The sequence below is a fragment of the Typha latifolia genome, chromosome 3 (assembly GCF_019914945.1).
Source record: "Typha latifolia isolate L0001 chromosome 3, TyphaL0001v2, whole genome shotgun sequence".
Taxonomy (NCBI): Eukaryota; Viridiplantae; Streptophyta; class Magnoliopsida; order Poales; family Typhaceae; genus Typha; species Typha latifolia.
The window spans coordinates 11,453,020-11,470,013 of NC_133088.1; the positions used below are offsets into that span (position 1 = coordinate 11,453,020).

Here is a 16,994-nt window from a genome sequence, read left to right on the forward strand (position 1 = left end):
GGAGGCTCTCATGGAAAGTCCAAGGAATGCAAACAAGAGAAACCCATATCAGCTTCCAATTCAGAGAGACTAGCAAACAAAATGTCACAATCCCAACCCCAATCCCTTTAAAGGAAAATATGGAGCTTTTTATGTGGTACTTCTGCATTGGTATTATATCAAGGTTCATAGGCTACTATTGATTGAAGAACCAAAGTCAGTGAGCCTGCATATAGCCACTTTGAAGTTTTGGCGAATTCCTTGTCGTAAGTAAATCATATCCTTAGCCGGATGACATATCTCGTTGAATCTCCAAAGTCTACAAAGACTGCGGCGACCTTCCCAATTTTGATTCTCTAGCACAAGCTCATAATTTCTCTCCTCCTCTTTTTGGTTGATATTTATAAGAAAATTTATATTTAACATCCTATCTTTGTATTTATTTATGATCTACACTCTGTATTTTCAATATTTATAGGTCACGCATGCGTTTTATAAAATATTTGCAAAACTTGATTAGATTAATGGTAATACTGTTTGGCTAGATGGCATAAAAAAATGTTCCGTTTTGATCATTATGCTTGTTTACTAAAAGCGACTGATATGTTTTAATCTTCGTTTTTTCTTTTTAGCCAAAAACTCATAGCTAGAAGAGGGGACTGCTACATGGAAAGAAATGAGATTTTTAGGTGAGAAGATGATTTTAGGATGAGTAATGTTGGGTAAAAGTATTTTGATAATTGTCTTTGTGTAGATAACTAAACCTAGGTGTAACATCTCATACCAGTTTTACAATAATAATAATAATAATAATAATAAACTTTAAAAAATTTGGCTAATCAGCGGCCTCGTACCACCGGTCCTAATTGTTCCCTCTCACTGCCCTCTTGCCGGTGATGCCCTTGGTGGGTCGTTCCATTCCTTGGGGCTGGCCACATGTGGTAGCCTCCTCTCGTTAACTTCAAGCCATTCTTTCCAGCCATCACCATCGATTTTCCCTCTCCTTGCCATTCGGGAAGCTTCCTCTCCACAAGGGGAAGTCGATAGCACGTTGCTTCAGGGCTCTCGTAGCCCAAGCGATGGTGTAAGCCAACTCTATGGCCGCCAGCCATGGAGTTTTCCCTCTCATCGCCGACCACCCTGGCCGGCTACCTGTGGGCTATGCATACTCTCCCAACCTAAGAGAAAAGGGGGTGGGCATGTGTTGGTCGGCTACCAATAGTGCTATTCACCGATAGCCACTCCCTTCCTCTTCAACTTACTTTCGATGAGGAAGGGGTGTTGTTTGGTCTGTTGGGTTAGATAAGGCCCAGCCTAGCACGAGTTTGATTGGGTTGGGTTGTAAGCAGCCCACCCTAAGATGTGGGTTGGACTGCGGATCAGCCCAATTCTTTGGTCAGTTGGGTTATGGTCGAACCCAATTTTGTTGTGGGTTGGGCTGCAGCCCAACTCAAGTAGCAATTTTAGCTAATTTAGGCATTGGGCCCAACCCATTATTTTGGGCCTTGGGCTAGCCAAATAGATTACATGATCTTTAATTTAATTTAATATAATTTACTCATTTTATTTAATTATCTTTGTCAATTTAAATCTCAATTATCAATTATTCTTTTAGAGGGTAGTTTTGATTTGGTATAATAATTGTTATATATCAATATTAATAAATGATAATCATATTAAATATACTTTAATACTCAGTAAGTTAATTAAATGAGGTCTATTTTTAATTTACTTTCAATCAACAATCATTAGGGAAATAGTAATCAAGATGATAATTATTTTTAACAACCCTTAATAGTGCATCATACTGTCAAAATTAATATATCAACTCATCCTGATTAATAAATGTAAGCATTATTTGGTGAACATACCCCAAATCCATAATAGCTATTCGAATTAATTAATTAACTAATTTAGGTAGCCTTGTGCTTATGTATATTATTTAATTGTCGAGGATGATTCATGACGTAGTTAGAGTTAATTAATTTGAAAACGATGATAGGCAAGAGAATTCTTTGTAGTCTAGGAATAGTGTAATATTAAAGTGATGTTTTACTTTATGAGTTTATCGCATTCATATCATATATAGATAGGCAGATGTTTATTCGTCGTTCAACATAATTATATTTAATTTATTACTTTATAGTTATTCATAGATTATTGGAGCATTTCTGATTATGATATCTTCAATTTGCATGTCTTATAATTGATAATATTAATCGCTGCAACACTTGCATGTATCACCCTATAACTAAGTTTTATCTTGGCAGTGCTCGTTTACCTGCTCAGCCTGGGGTTAGGGAGCAGAGTGTATATTTATTATCTATATTTATATCGACCAATGCATAAAGTCGTGAGGATAGGAGAGGACAATCAGGCACTGCATGCACTGATTTGAGCAGGCATAACACTATCGAGTATTGAGACTAGACACTAGGTGATATGAAATTATGATAAGAGGTAGGGGTTGTATACCTAGTGGTACCCAATGATATAGGGTTAGGGTGTCTATGAGCAGTGTGCTCTTATTTCCACTATAATTGATGATTTGTTACGAACCATATTTGGAACGATTCGCCCATAGGATGATTATGAAAATTTATGTAGTAGTAGCCTCACAAGATAGGGTTGTAATAGCTTTAATTTTACAGAAATCAAATATCTGGATGGAAAGATATAATTAAAATAGTGGAGCAAGGTCAGAATGAGGTAGAATAGTAAATATCCGACGTTGCGGCAGTCGTCGGAGGGTGGCGGATAACCAAGGGTGGTGGTGAATGGCCGTAGGATAGGGTGGCTGTTGGAGGTGATAGTGGTTATGGGTTGGAGGTAGAATTAGGGTTTCTAACTTAGATCTACTCCTAAAATGATAATGACGATCTAACGACTACGGTAAAAGATAAAGACGATAAGTAATGCAAGGCAAATAAACTTAACTTAACTTAGCTCAATATTCATTCCATTCAATTTCATTCTAAATAAAGAAGCCCAACCCCTTTATATATAGAGGTCGAGTAAAATGAGTCCTACTCGGACTATCCTTAAAAACTTATACGACTCGAACTAGAACTTGCCTTAGACTAACCCTAAAGGTTTATATGACTCGAATTAGGACTTGCCTTAGATGCTTACATAACTTAATTGAACTTGCCTTAATAGCTTATATAAGAGATAAATATGACTTAGCTAAATCAGCCTTCCTTATCCTTCTCAGATTGATTCATCATTCTGCCATAGATAGAGTCTGAATTTGGAGAAACCTTAAATATGGAAGTTATAGATCAAGACGTGTCAATCTTCTCCAAGTGATTTCGTAATATTTGTTCGTCTGTGGAATATCCTTTGAGTATTTTTCCAAAATTGTACATAGCTGAATTAGTTAACTAATAAATTCTAACCTAATAAGACTCTAATTAAAGCAAATAAGTAGATAAGATAAGTAGACTCAATCAATTGAGCCCAATCTCTCCTTAATGTGATCGGATCTGACTCGGTTCGCATTATGATTTTGCTATGTGCAGTAATATGAGCTTATGACTATGGTTCTTAGTTTGGTGACCACAGATAACTAGTCATATGCAGCATCGCCAAGCATGGACGAACGACATTACCGCTAGTTGTTTATCCCTGCTCGATGTTTGAGATGATGTGTTAGCTTATATTTATTATGTGGTGGATAGCTCTTTGAGCATATTATAATAATTATGACTATGGCTTAGTGTGAGCTTAATATAAATAATTTGATAGTTTAAATGATACATATAATGTGTTTTTTTATTAATACGTGAGCTATTCATATGAATATGTTACATGGACTCATTACTATAATCATGTTGGTATGTACCATGTGACATCCTTCATTATCCTACTTTTAGACTATAGATATGTATACTTGTTAGACTTTATGCTCACCATCTTTAGGTGAAAATATTTTTGAGATCAATAGATAACTCTGAGTCTGTGGAGGATCTAGTGAAGATCTGATTATATTTTTATTTATTTATTTTAGTATTGTAAAATAAGTTATATGAATTGTAGCCCTTACGCGGGTATTTTTCTTGATGAGGTGTATGGATATGTATTTTAGGGCTTATTACGGCATATGGTAATTTAAATTCCATCTAGCTTATTTTATTTATGAAAATATTAGGTTTTATTTTGTATATTATGTACAAATATTGACCATCACGTCACGTGAATTCTACCCATGTGAGGAACACGTGTATTTGGATGTGGGTGTTTCACTAGGAGTCTGTATTCTTCAAATATTTTGTAAAACACATTGTGTGACATAAAAATATTAAAAAATGCAAGGTATAAATCATAAATATGTGAAAATTTCCCTTTTATTATAGGGAAATTTATATATAATACCTTGCATTTTAGCTAAATTCATATTTATACCCTACGTTTTCACTATTTGCAGATAGAGCCCTATAATTCAATTAATATTTGCAGAAAACACATTGCTGTTAGTTATGTTAGCTTAACTTAACTAAACCCAACGGTTAAGTTAACTACACTAATATGATTACCAAAATATTTTCGTCTAAGTTACCCAACATATACACAATTTAACCTAAACTCAACCCAACCTAACCCAGCCTAACCTAACCTAACCTAACTTAACATAATCAAACTTAACCCAACAAATACCCAAATCTATCTCAGACGAGGGTATATGTTGAGCTTATTGATGACGACATTAATCCTCTTGGGAGCTACATAAAAAGTAATTTTGAGCTTATTAATTAGCTAATAACTATGCCATTTCTAAAATCCATACTTTAACATTTTAAATAGGATGTAGGTTCAAGATTTGATTAGTGAAATTGTTGTAAAAAGTAAAACCCAAGCTGTGCCATTTCCAAAAATCGAAGCTATGCCATTTCCCAAATCTAAAGCTAAATCTAAAGAAAATATCAAACCCAAGATAGAGGAGGAGAAGAGAGAGTTGTTAGAAGAGAAAATCCTACCTTTTCTTGATCGAAAGAAGTTATAAGGTTCTGCCCTAAAAGAGAGGAAGAGAGAAAAAGAAGAAATAGGGAGGAAGAAGAAGTATAATGGTATTTTTGTCATTTAAGAAAATTAATTATAAATTTAATGGAATATTCCCATATGCCCAAACGGTGTTAGTTAAAATCTAACACATGGTGTTTTCTACAAATATTAATTGAATCATAGGGCTCGATATGCAAATAGTGAAAACGTAGGGTGTAAATGCAAATTTAGCTAAAATGTAGGGTGTTATATACAAATTTCCCTTTATTATACAAAGCTAGGAAGCTTAAACTATTAAATAAAGCATCAATAATTCATATGATATGTCAACAAACCTCTCATTCCTATATGTCGCCGGCATATAAATAAATAATAAAATGTGTAACCTCTCCAAAATGCACGAGTATGTTTGGATTAATAAGGATTGGACGAGGTTCAAACTTATGACCTAAATAATCTACCATGCCAAATAAATAATTGACCTAATAACTAAATATTTCTAATAATATATACCATGCTCAAAATGTTTACTCTCATAGAAAATAGAAAGGTTATAACTTCAAATTTCAACAAAAATTTCCTCTCGTTATGACTCGGCAGCTTATGATTGGTTCCCGTGGACAATATGTGGACCTAGTAAAAGCCCAACATTTATCAACCAACTTTAGAAAGTTGACAATAACTGCCCCTACTACTAAGGAGGCCACAAAGTTGATTCCAAGCAGCTTATTTTAGCAACAATAATTGCTTGGTTGCAAGTGATTCTGTGGCTTATTGAAATAGCTCGGCAGTATAACAGATTGTAGCAATGTGTCATAGACTTAACTTTTTTGATCAATTTGATAGTTCGCACGGCTCCCACCTTCTTCACAATATGAAACAAGTTTCAAAATAAAAGTTGTGAAGACGCAAGAAAAAGGAAGGAAGCAATTTCCTTTTTTTTTTGAAGTTCTCACTCCTATATATAGGCCAAAGAAAACTTAAGTACTAAGATTTTTAAATATCTTCTCTAAGATATTTAGAAGGCTAGAAATAAGACCATAGCTCATAAATATTTTATCTAACTAGATAAGGCCACAAGTGAGATTTTGGTTTTTCACAAAGTCAACAAAAGCGGCTACCATTATCTATTTAACAATACAACAACGGATGAGTATCAATCTTGCCTATTTACAATAACATCTCTTGAGTCTAGCATCGTTACGATATCATTTAGGACTTTGGACATCCTTGGTACTTTGGTTTTGATCAAAATTTTAATGAGGCGTCACAAATTGCTAAGTAGTGATTAGCTCAAAACAATAGTACGATGACACATCAGCTCGGAATAAAGATTTGGAGGCTTACAAGTTAACTTTTAACATCATCCGTAATAGATATGGCTAAAAATGACCTATCAAATAAGTATCATTCTTGCCTATTTACTGCAGTGTCCCTATTACTTTCTCTTTGTTTTTGGGATGCCGACTAATATTCTCTATAAGGTGACTCTATTAGGAAAAGCCTCTCTATAACAGGGCAAACAAGACCATGGTGGGCTCGGAACATTGTCATATTAACAAAATGGTGGTGGAAACTACTAGTTGATGATCACCCCTATTTTTGGAAAACGAATTTATACTCAAAGGTTTACTATCAAAATTTACTTGTTCTTTCATTTGGTAAGGAATAATAAAGACTATGACATCCTTTCAAATCAGGACTAATTATACGGTAGAAAATAGAAAATTGAAAGATCCATAGACTGATAGATAGGGTACCAACATTTCCCTCACCTCCCTATTCTCTTCAGTTCATTGAGCCTTTGGTGGAAGAAAGGAAAGCCTTGGCTTACTCCATCAAAGAACTACTCACGCAAATCTTCGCTCTATCTTTAGGGCATCACGCAAGGAAAACCTCCTCTCAAACCGCGAGCTTCAAGATATTCATACTATTATCAGAGCCAAACAACTCACAACCTATAGGGATCGAGTCACTTGGGAGATTTATTTTGGAGGGAACTACACTTTCCCCTTTCAGCGAATGGAGAAGTTTTGAAAAAAAAATCCCTAGACACAAGTATGTATCTAAATACTAGGCAATGATATAACTCGTTCGCTTAAGTAAAAGTCCGAAGAAATATTAAAAATAAAAGCAGAGATGAACGCCAAGATTTTAACTTGGAAAAATCCAAACGGGAAAAAAACCATAGATCCAAACTCAGATCAAAATCAAGCACTAGAATAGTAGCAGTTACAAGACTGACTCACAAAACAACCCGTCGATCCAAACGACTTTGTTCCTCTAAATCTTGCTCGCTAGAACCCACGATTCACTGCTTTTCGTGATTGAAGTTCAATCTCAATAGCCCTCGAGATTGATCTTTCGTCTAGATAGCCCTTAAGACGAAAGATTAAGTTTTGTAGATAAGAAGAACCTTGTTAGTTGAAGAACCGATGTAGCCTCAAGAAGTCCCCTTCAATAATGCTTCTTCCACCACCCTAGAGTTAGGGCATCACAATTCTTATATGTGATCTCCAAGGTCTTATCCGAACTCACGAAAGTCCAAGATTTTCAAACTTCGTTGGTGCGTTCAAACGCGGCCCAGGTGTGTTTGAACGACTTGACTTGATCTCAAGTGCGTTCGAACGAGCCCAAGTGCATTCGAACACGACGGCTTGAATTCTTTAGGTTGCGTTCGAACGCGTTTGTGAACGCTATTCTCAGTCTGTGTGAATGCATGTACCCGCGTTCGAACCCGTTTGTGAACGCAGCTCTCGGTCTGTATGAACGCAAGTACCCGCGTTCGAACGCGTTTGTGAACGCAGCTCTCAGTCTGTGTGAACGTATGTACCCGCGTTCGAACGCGTTTGTGAACGCATCGCGTTTGAACGCGGTATGAACTCAACAGCTTTTCTTCAATAATCTTGCAATTCTTCAAACAAGAGATTTTCTAGAATTGTATAAAGCTCATATACATGTAAAAATACACTTAGAATATTTTGTACACAATTGTCAATAATTAAAAACCTAACAAGTTTCATTATCTAAACTTCTCTAGGTTAAATCATACAAGACAACTAGAATTTGTTTGGAAACTCATAATCCTAAGCAAGTTTAAGGTGTTCTTATGGGTAGCATATCTCCATACCAAAGACAAATATGGCTAAGAAAGGTTTCTTAGGACTGCATGCTCTGCAATGAAAAAGTGGAATCAACTCAATGCATCCTATTTGATTATGAGTTCATACAATCGTTATATAACCGACCATCCTATACCACCCAACTTTAGAAAGTTGGGAGAGTACTCACTTGTGACCTATCCACCTCTAAGTAATTTATTGTGAGTAAATTATTTCGATGTTGGTGACTTGGCTTAGTGGCTAGACTCGGCTCAGTTTAATGGCCCAACGGCAGCGTTATAGCTAGAAGCAATGGCTCAGCGGTACAATAACTTAGAAGGCTCTTGAATGATATAAAAAAACCTCAATGCATCCTTTTTGATTGAGTTCATACAATCGTTATACAATAGACCATCCCTAAAACTTAACATTAATAAAATTCTATTTTGCACTCGTAGAGGTCACAACATGCTTCTAGTGGTACTTATATGGAAAATTTGAAAGGAGAGAAACAAAAGAATTTTTCAGTTCTCAGCCTGCCTCAGGCTTATTTCTAGAGTCATCACAGGTTTTGTGGAACTGGGGATCCTATTACCCTTGTAAGAGGCCTCTCTTCTTGGAGGCTTTCTCTGCTTTCTGTCAACTATAATTCCCCTCTTCTTCAAGGCTTTCTCTGTTTTCTGTCAACTATAATTTTCTTCTGCCTTTTCCTTCTTTCCTTCCCATTTTGTACATCCTAATCTTCTCAATATAACTGGGTTTAAAAACCATCTTTTTCTCAACCAAAAATATTTCAAACTACTTTGAGTTTAGTCTAGCTTAATACTTAATAGCAGCTGCCATATAGGGTCCTAATAAATTCTTGCATCTTCAGATTATCTCCTGAAAGATCCAATTACACTACAAGCCAACATTTAATTTCTAACCCTGATTTCCAGCAAACTATTGATTTGAATTTAGGAAACTCTTTTGGGAAATATCACTTAGATGAAGTAAATTGAATACAAAAGAAGAAATTTAACATTTCTTATTCAGCAACATTTTTTAGAGTATGAAAGGGTTACTCGGTTACACTCCCATCTGCCACATAATGTGCCAATTTGGCACGGGATCAATAGAGTCAACAAGGGGAGTATCAGATATACATCCCTATGTTTGTATTAATAAGACACTGGCATGATAAGTGTCCTTAAATTCAGTTTATAGCTCCTGTAGCATCATTTACGCCTTCAAAAATATTTATCAGTAAAGGAAATTAATGTTATCCCAAATTATCTAATCATTCCTCCAATGGTGATGTAATACCATCCATCAACTGTGATTCTGTGAAAGTAAATTCCAGGCTAAAATATTCAACAATGTATAACACAAATCAATGAATCATAGATAAGAAAAGTTAAAGCATGCTTGTTAGTGCCATCTCTAAATCATTCAGTGAATTAATAATCAGGAAATACTAGTTCTGTGTAACTCTGCATGAGCTATTTCCTTGCTCCTCTCCAAGAAGATCAAGTAAAATAGCAATCCTCTTCATTCATTAAGTTACAATCTGTCACACACCCATGTTAATAGCCTATACAGGCTATAGTAGCGTACATAGTGATCAAGGCAAGTCCCCATGCCAAGAACACTCAGGAGTTGGAATACATTAACATTTCACACTCATGCTTTTGCTCCTAGTAAAGACTGCTCAACCAAGAAGATGATCAGGATTTCCGAAAGAAATACAGAAGAACATTCAATTGGCAAGTCCCCATGCCAAGAACACTCAGGAGTTGGAGTACATTAGCATTTCCCACTCATGCTTTTGCTCCCAGTAAAGACTGCTCAACCAAGAAGACGATCAGGATTTCCAAAAGAAATATAGAAGAGCATTCAATAGGTCTTATGTTTACTAAAAACTTCCTTTTTTATATATGTTATTGACTTATGACCTCAGCGTGCATTATGTCCTGTATAAGACGAACAAAAGATTTTGATATCCTACTCTCAGTGATATCCTTAAATAAAGAATGTTTGTAGTTTTGTTGATGTTTATTAGTGTCAATCTTAATATAACCTGATTATTAGTGTCAATCTTTAGATTTCCACTGAGGTGTTCTATCTTAAGAGAATAAATTCATAATGTTTGTGACACCTTACAGAGGTCTTATATAATTGACTGTAACTGTATTGGTGAAGCTCTTTTTGTACACTAAACAATGAAACTAGATCTAAACTTCATGACAGCTTTTCTTTCCTTTTTTGCTTAATAGATACATGCATATACACATAACAAATGAGTGTCGCATTAACAGATCTATACTTTTTTCCAAATTTTATATCACGAGAATAATAATAACATTGAACTTGAAGCAAATGAAAGTCAATATGGCGAAAAGAGGTTAATGACACCCACTTTCATGACATAAATGAAGTAATGAACTATGGCAGATCCTTGATGTCCAGGTAGGACCAAAACATTAGTATTTTATACTAATAAGCATCTGTTTCATGAAAGATTTAATCAATAGTTTTCTAGATAATCTTCAAGTGATAGATCATGGTAGAATCATCCATGATAGTAATATGGATCTGTTGAAGTTTGAGAAATAGAAATATATTGCACAAACAGGTGTTTTATCTTTGAAGAGAAAAAAGAATGTATTGAAATAATGTCATAATAGAAATTTTGCATGTACCTTGACTCCAGGAGGAGGTGTTCCATCTTTAGCCATTGTTGAACTACCAAAACCAAACTTTGCTTTCTTCTCAGGTTTTAAAATTTGGAAAGAACACATCAAATTATCATCTACGCTCATCATGGCACCAGCATTGTCAAATTCCCCACAGTAATTTGGTGCTGAGAAGACAGTAACAAGTTGCTTGCCAGCAAAGAATTCATAGCCATCCTCCACCACCTAACAAGTAAAGAAAAGAGAACTAAATTTGTTTGAAATACTCAGGGTATAGATATTGTAAGAAGAGTAAATGCAGATAGCCACCAACCTGGTGCGCACGGCAGATAAGGTCTAGACCATGCTTCTGAAGGAACTGAGACACAATATCAGGCCCAAAAGTATATGAAACTCCTCGATCATTCATACCCCATCCCTTAATGTCTTTACAAGGATCTGACCATAGAAGATCACATAGCAATCCAGTAGCTGGCACATCAGTTGGACGTACTAAATTTTGTATCTGGTTCAGATTGTGCAAGTCTGGAGAAAGTCCTCCATGCATGCAGAATATCTTTTCTTCAATAAGAGCTGCCACAGGTAGGCAGTTGAAACAATCTGTGAAGACCTTCCAGAGCCCAACACTGAATCGGCGCTTACATTCATCATAGAACCCATAGATACGGTTTATAGATGCACATTCGTGATTACCCCTTAACAAAAAGATATTTGCTGGATATTTGATTTTGAAGGCTAAAAGAAGGCATATTGTTTCCAAGCTTTGGTTTCCACGATCAACATAATCTCCTAGGAACAAGTAATTGGCTTCAGGTGGTAGTCCACCATAATCAAAAAGTCTCAACAGGTCTGAATATTGGCCATGAATGTCACCTGAGTGCCAGTGGAAACAAATCTATCAGATATACATAATAACATAATAACATCAACACCTCTTACTACAACAAAATACAAGCATGCTAATATAACTTCTTTTCCATGATATTGCCTACTGGATTAAACAATTAAATCTACTTTTGATTATTACATCCTCAGTAAATCCTGTCAAGATAAGATAAAACCAGCAAAGTGATATAAACCAGATCTGGACTGATCTGTTCATAAGAAAATTTAAAAAAATTTATCAATAGTAGCCTCACGAGTTACGGATATAATGACTTTGGTTTCATATAAATCCAAGGTGCGAATGAAAAATTAAAAATAAAATATTGAGAAAAAAATCAGAACGGGACAAAAATAAAAATATCTGATTGGTATAGTAGGGTAGCTCATGGAGAAAGATAGTGGCTAGGATTTGGGTAATTTGAATTGATCTAGGGTTACGATCTACTTTTACGAAATAAGGACAATCTAATATGACTATGATAAAAGATTAAAATTAGATAATAAAAATAAGTAAATTCAATGATCATTCCGGTCATGATAATTATCCTATAAGCACTCATATTTATAGGAGTAGAATTATAGTAGATATGGTACAATTCACTATATTAGACTTACATACATTTTATTTGAAATTTAAAGTAATAAGGAAATCTAACTAACTTGATTTGGCTCGACAGACTCGACCTACGGGGTAATTTGCTTCAGGTGGTAGTCCACCATAATCAAAAAGTCTCAACAAGTCTAGATATTGGCCATGAATGTCACTGGGTGCCGGTGGAAACAAATCTATCAGATATACATAATAACATCAACACCTCTTTCTACAACAAAATACAAGCATGCAATATAACTTCTATTTTTTATGATAGTGTCTACTAGATTAAACAAATCTACTTTTGATCATTACTTGCTCAGTAAATCCTGTCAAGATAAAATAAAGCCAGCAAAGCTTTCAAAGCATGACACAGAAATATTATCCGGTAAGAGCAAATATTACAAAGATTTACTGAACTCTAAAGCACCATATACTCAGTGAGAAGAAATTGAAAAATTAAAAAGAAAACAGGAGTTCAGTAGAGAGGTTAACTGTTTGCATTGAACTAGTTTTATATCCTCCTTTCTTTCTCTCTGACATTTTTTTCCTCACTTATTTCTTTCTCTTTTGTCCCAAACACTATCATTTCTCCTAACATTTTGGTGCTTTCTTTTTCTTCACCTGATGCCAATGCATAGCATTAAGGCACCTCTCTCTCTCTCTCTTAGGAGCACAACCATCAAAATACTACTTTCAGTAAACTATACAACATGGTTTGAAGTTCCAGCTGATACTAATAGGCATCGCCCAGATACGCATCAGTATCAGCCAATGCCAATCTGAAACCGCGGTCAAAAATAGAAAGGTTTTCTAGTTTCGACTGGATTTCAGTAGTACTAATAGGCATCGCCCAGATTTCGCTTCAGTATCATACGTGAATATAGCTCATGTAATGTCTAAATTCTAAACTGACAAGGTTTTAAATGATATATTTCGGGGACAAATTAGAAGAGGATATTAATCATATGGAAGACCAACCCATATATTTTAGTGTTAGAAACAAATTACAAAGTGCCTAATTACCCCTCTGAATGGGCATTCCCATCTTCATAAGATTCCAATCATGAACGAAGGACCAAAAGGTACAATCAATTTGTGAAACAATTAGCAAGAGCAGACATGATTTTTCAAATAAATTGCATGATAAATAACAATGTTAAGATGGCCAAGATAAAAGCAATCAAAAGTTTGCAAGGGCAAGGGGGTGCAAATGCATATTTGGCCATTTAGGCCACATTGTAGAACAATGAGGAACCTCATGACCATAGAGGGTTTGCAGGCCTTGTGAATGGAAAGATTGAGAGTATGTTATAGCGGCACTAAATTACTAGTGACCAAAAACTATGAGATCTGGTTCCATCAAAGTGATCAAATTCCTGAACAGGTAACAAGAACATGAAAATATGTTACCTCACATTTCCTGATTTCCATAATCAATAGGGGTCACATAGTTAGCATCTTTAGCCAATCCGCTAGTTTCCTCACAAGGAATGTGAGGAAGAACTGTGAAATGGTATATTTTTTCTGAAGTAATTCTTCATCATTAGAAAGCTAAGATGTGATATGATATATCTAACTACAACCTTGTCAGTAATGGTGATAAGTTGATTTTCCATTATTACAGAAGTGAGGGGAAAACATAGCTTCCATAATGAACAAATTAGCATATGAATTAGAAAATTATATATCAAATAAGCAAAGAAGAATGAAACTATGGTTATTTTTTATTTTTGTAAAAACAATGAAACTGGCTTTTGAAGGATTTTCAATGTAACCATTAGGAGAACTAGGCATCACAGATGCCTAAACATGTCCATGTTTTGTGCATATCACAAACTTGTTTTTCTTTTCCCTCTTGAAAAGCAACTAGCAAAAGGGTTAGGGGGAACTAAAAATCTAGAACAGGTATATCAGCACATTGAGGAATTCTACCATTTATGGAGGTTATTGAGTAATGTGACAAATTAAAGAAATGTAGATGATGGAGGATTCATCACAGAAGCTACAAAAAAACCTTAGATGTTCTTGAGGATAACTATAGTTCTAACAATGCATAAAAACATTTTTATAGCTTGTGTGTATTAACATGCACAAATAATGTAATTTAATAAAAGCAAAAAGATAAAGGATTAGGGCGACCTCAACAATCTATAAAATAAATATTAGCTAACTGAGTAATTTTCGCCAGCACAAGGGACGATTGGGCAATTTGATAAACTAAAGAAATCCTGAACAATACAGGAGTCATCATGGTAAACTAGAAAAAGTTTATCTTAGATTCCCTCTTGCTCATACCCAGAGTAATATTCCATGAGAGAAAATTAATGGTTGATCATACAATAAATATGAAAGTCAGCTATTTTTAATCGAAATATCATAGTGCTTGACCCAAACAACAGTAATGATAAAGGTTAATGACTTCATCTAGGCCATTATTGATTTGATGATTTACATGTCAGAACCTCACAAGTAACAGTGCTAACAAGTATGAAATTCCATTTTCCAGCTTGTATAGAAATAATAATCACAACAATCAATGATCATTAGAAGAGGAATTTTAATCAAGGAAAGTTAAAAGTAAAACTAATAATTAGAAAATGGCTACCATTTTTTATTCTAAGCAACAAATATTGAGATAAAATCTTCATCTATATCCACAGGTGGCTATGGTATCTTTCTTGATTCTTAAGTAATTTCTTGGCAAGTGAAGAAACAACGAGTTGTTTCCATGTCCGGCACAGAGATGGAGTATGGATCTACAGCCAGTGCCACCATTAAGATCTATTGGCTGAATATGTTGTTTAATGAGCTACATTGTAATATATTATCATTTTATTCGAGAGAAAGTTCTATCACTAACAACTCACCAGCTTATGGTTAATTTAATTTGAACAATGCTGCAAAGACGGAGAAGAACTCTTAGAAGCTCATCTACTTCTTAACTGTGTAATACTGGTGCTACTTTAGTGGCGAACATCTCATGACGAGATTGTGATTGTACCCACCTTTATCTTTTCTGACTTATTCAAATGTACCAACTCTATATATTAAAGCATACATACGTTGGTTTGGTATTCAAGCAAAACCATTCATTTTCAAATTCTATATGTTAAGCTCATTAATTTCTCATTAGAACAGTCAAAATAATGATCACCATACATCTTTGAAAAAGTAATCTCTTAAGCCCAAGTTCAAGTGATCGAGTTGGCATATACGGAAGATAGAAGAAAGAAAAACTAGACTGCAAATTGTTATTTGAGATTACCACAAATTTTAAGAGGCCCCTCGAGCTCGAGAAGATTGGGTTGCCGCATAAAGATTCCCCTGGAGACGACGCAGAGTTGCTTAATCTCCGACTCCAAGAGCTGCACTTGCTTCCCCGGCCTGCTCTTTCTCACATCCAGAAGCCGGCGTATCACATCATCTAAGACGCGAGGATCCATTTCTTAGAGAAATCGACGCCGACCCACTTCAACTCGTCTCTCGAAAGGAAGAAATCAAACTCCCAAAACGTAAACAGAAGGCACAACCTTCCAACTGTTCTCCACCACCCAAATAGGAGAAGATTTTGGGATTGCAAGATTCTAAAAGCAAGAGCGGAGGACAGAAGGCGGCGCCTTTTTCCGCAGCACAAACAGCTTTCGAACATTCCTCCATGGGGGGAATATAGCTCTGCTTCTACGCTAGAAGAAAGCGGATTCTTTTCGCCTCTTCTCTTTAGTGGAGAGAGAATTATACGTTGATTGTCAAATCTGCGATAGAATAGTCGTTCATGATGGTCCACTTTGTGGACCGACACCTGTTCTGACAGCAGCATGCAATTCCACTTGGATTGGTCAGCATGATCAGGAATATTTGTTCGAAATAATCCTTCATTCTAAAGGTAGTAAAGGAAATGATCAAGAATCAGCTGTTGGTTCCTTTCTTTTCTTTCGTTCCTCCACCTTTCCCTGAGGTTTGGTTGAGATTTGATTTCGCTCTTACGTTGTCAATACTAAAGTAAGATTGTTTGATAGTCGGTTCAGTTTAACATAAAGTGATTTTAAGTATAAGTAAAACATAAAAATCTAAAAGGAGATAAAGTAACTTTGAATTGGGCTACAGCCCACTAACATCGGCTAGGATTGAGTGTCCGATGCCAAACCATCTCCACCTCTAAAAGAAAAAAAAAAAAAGCGTAGAGAGGAAGAAGGAGATTGTTGTCGATGCTTGGTGCTGTCGGCAAGTGATGCCCGTATGACGATGTGATCAGCAATCTCGATGATCACAAGACTAAATGCCTAACTTCGATGGGTAAAGAAAAGGAGATATTTCACCACAATATAGAAGGAAATAATACTTCAAAATCAATACATAAGCAAGAGGGATCATGCTGATCATGTTTGACCGCATGATCCCCTCTTGCTTTAGTACACTTTTAACAAAACCAGGAAGCACATCAGATTTTAACTTTTAAGGGAGCTTAGCCGTGTGAATTGTAAAAAGTTGTCCACGGAAATAACATAGCACAAATAACCATCAAAAGAATTAATAGGAGAAGACCATAAATGAATTAATCCAAGAGGAAAGTGACTTTGATGATAAGAAAAATTAAAGGGCAGCTTTTTATTCTTTTAGCTAATAGACAATTCATATAATTTTATACCACTAGAAATGGTAGTAATAGGTAACCAAAAAGTTTGATTACCCAATAACAAATCTCAGTAGTATACATGTGTCCCAGCCTACAATGCCAAATAGAATGAGAGGCTTTTATGC

General features: G+C 35.4%; 1 protein-coding gene across 1 annotated transcript; it reads right to left on the reverse strand.

Annotated features, from left to right (window-relative positions):
* Positions 1 to 9,477: 9,477 nt before the first annotated feature.
* On the reverse strand, positions 9,478 to 15,893 carry LOC140783424 (serine/threonine-protein phosphatase PP1 isozyme 3-like). Its single transcript, XM_073130316.1, has 4 exons — positions 15,502 to 15,893; positions 11,070 to 11,629; positions 10,763 to 10,981; positions 9,478 to 9,904 (listed from the first exon to the last, which is right to left on the reverse strand). The coding sequence occupies exons 1-4, from the start codon at positions 15,677 to 15,679 to the stop codon at positions 9,881 to 9,883; spliced, it is 981 nt and encodes a 326-aa protein (XP_072986417.1). The 5' UTR covers positions 15,680 to 15,893; the 3' UTR covers positions 9,478 to 9,880.
* Positions 15,894 to 16,994: the final 1,101 nt, after the last annotated feature.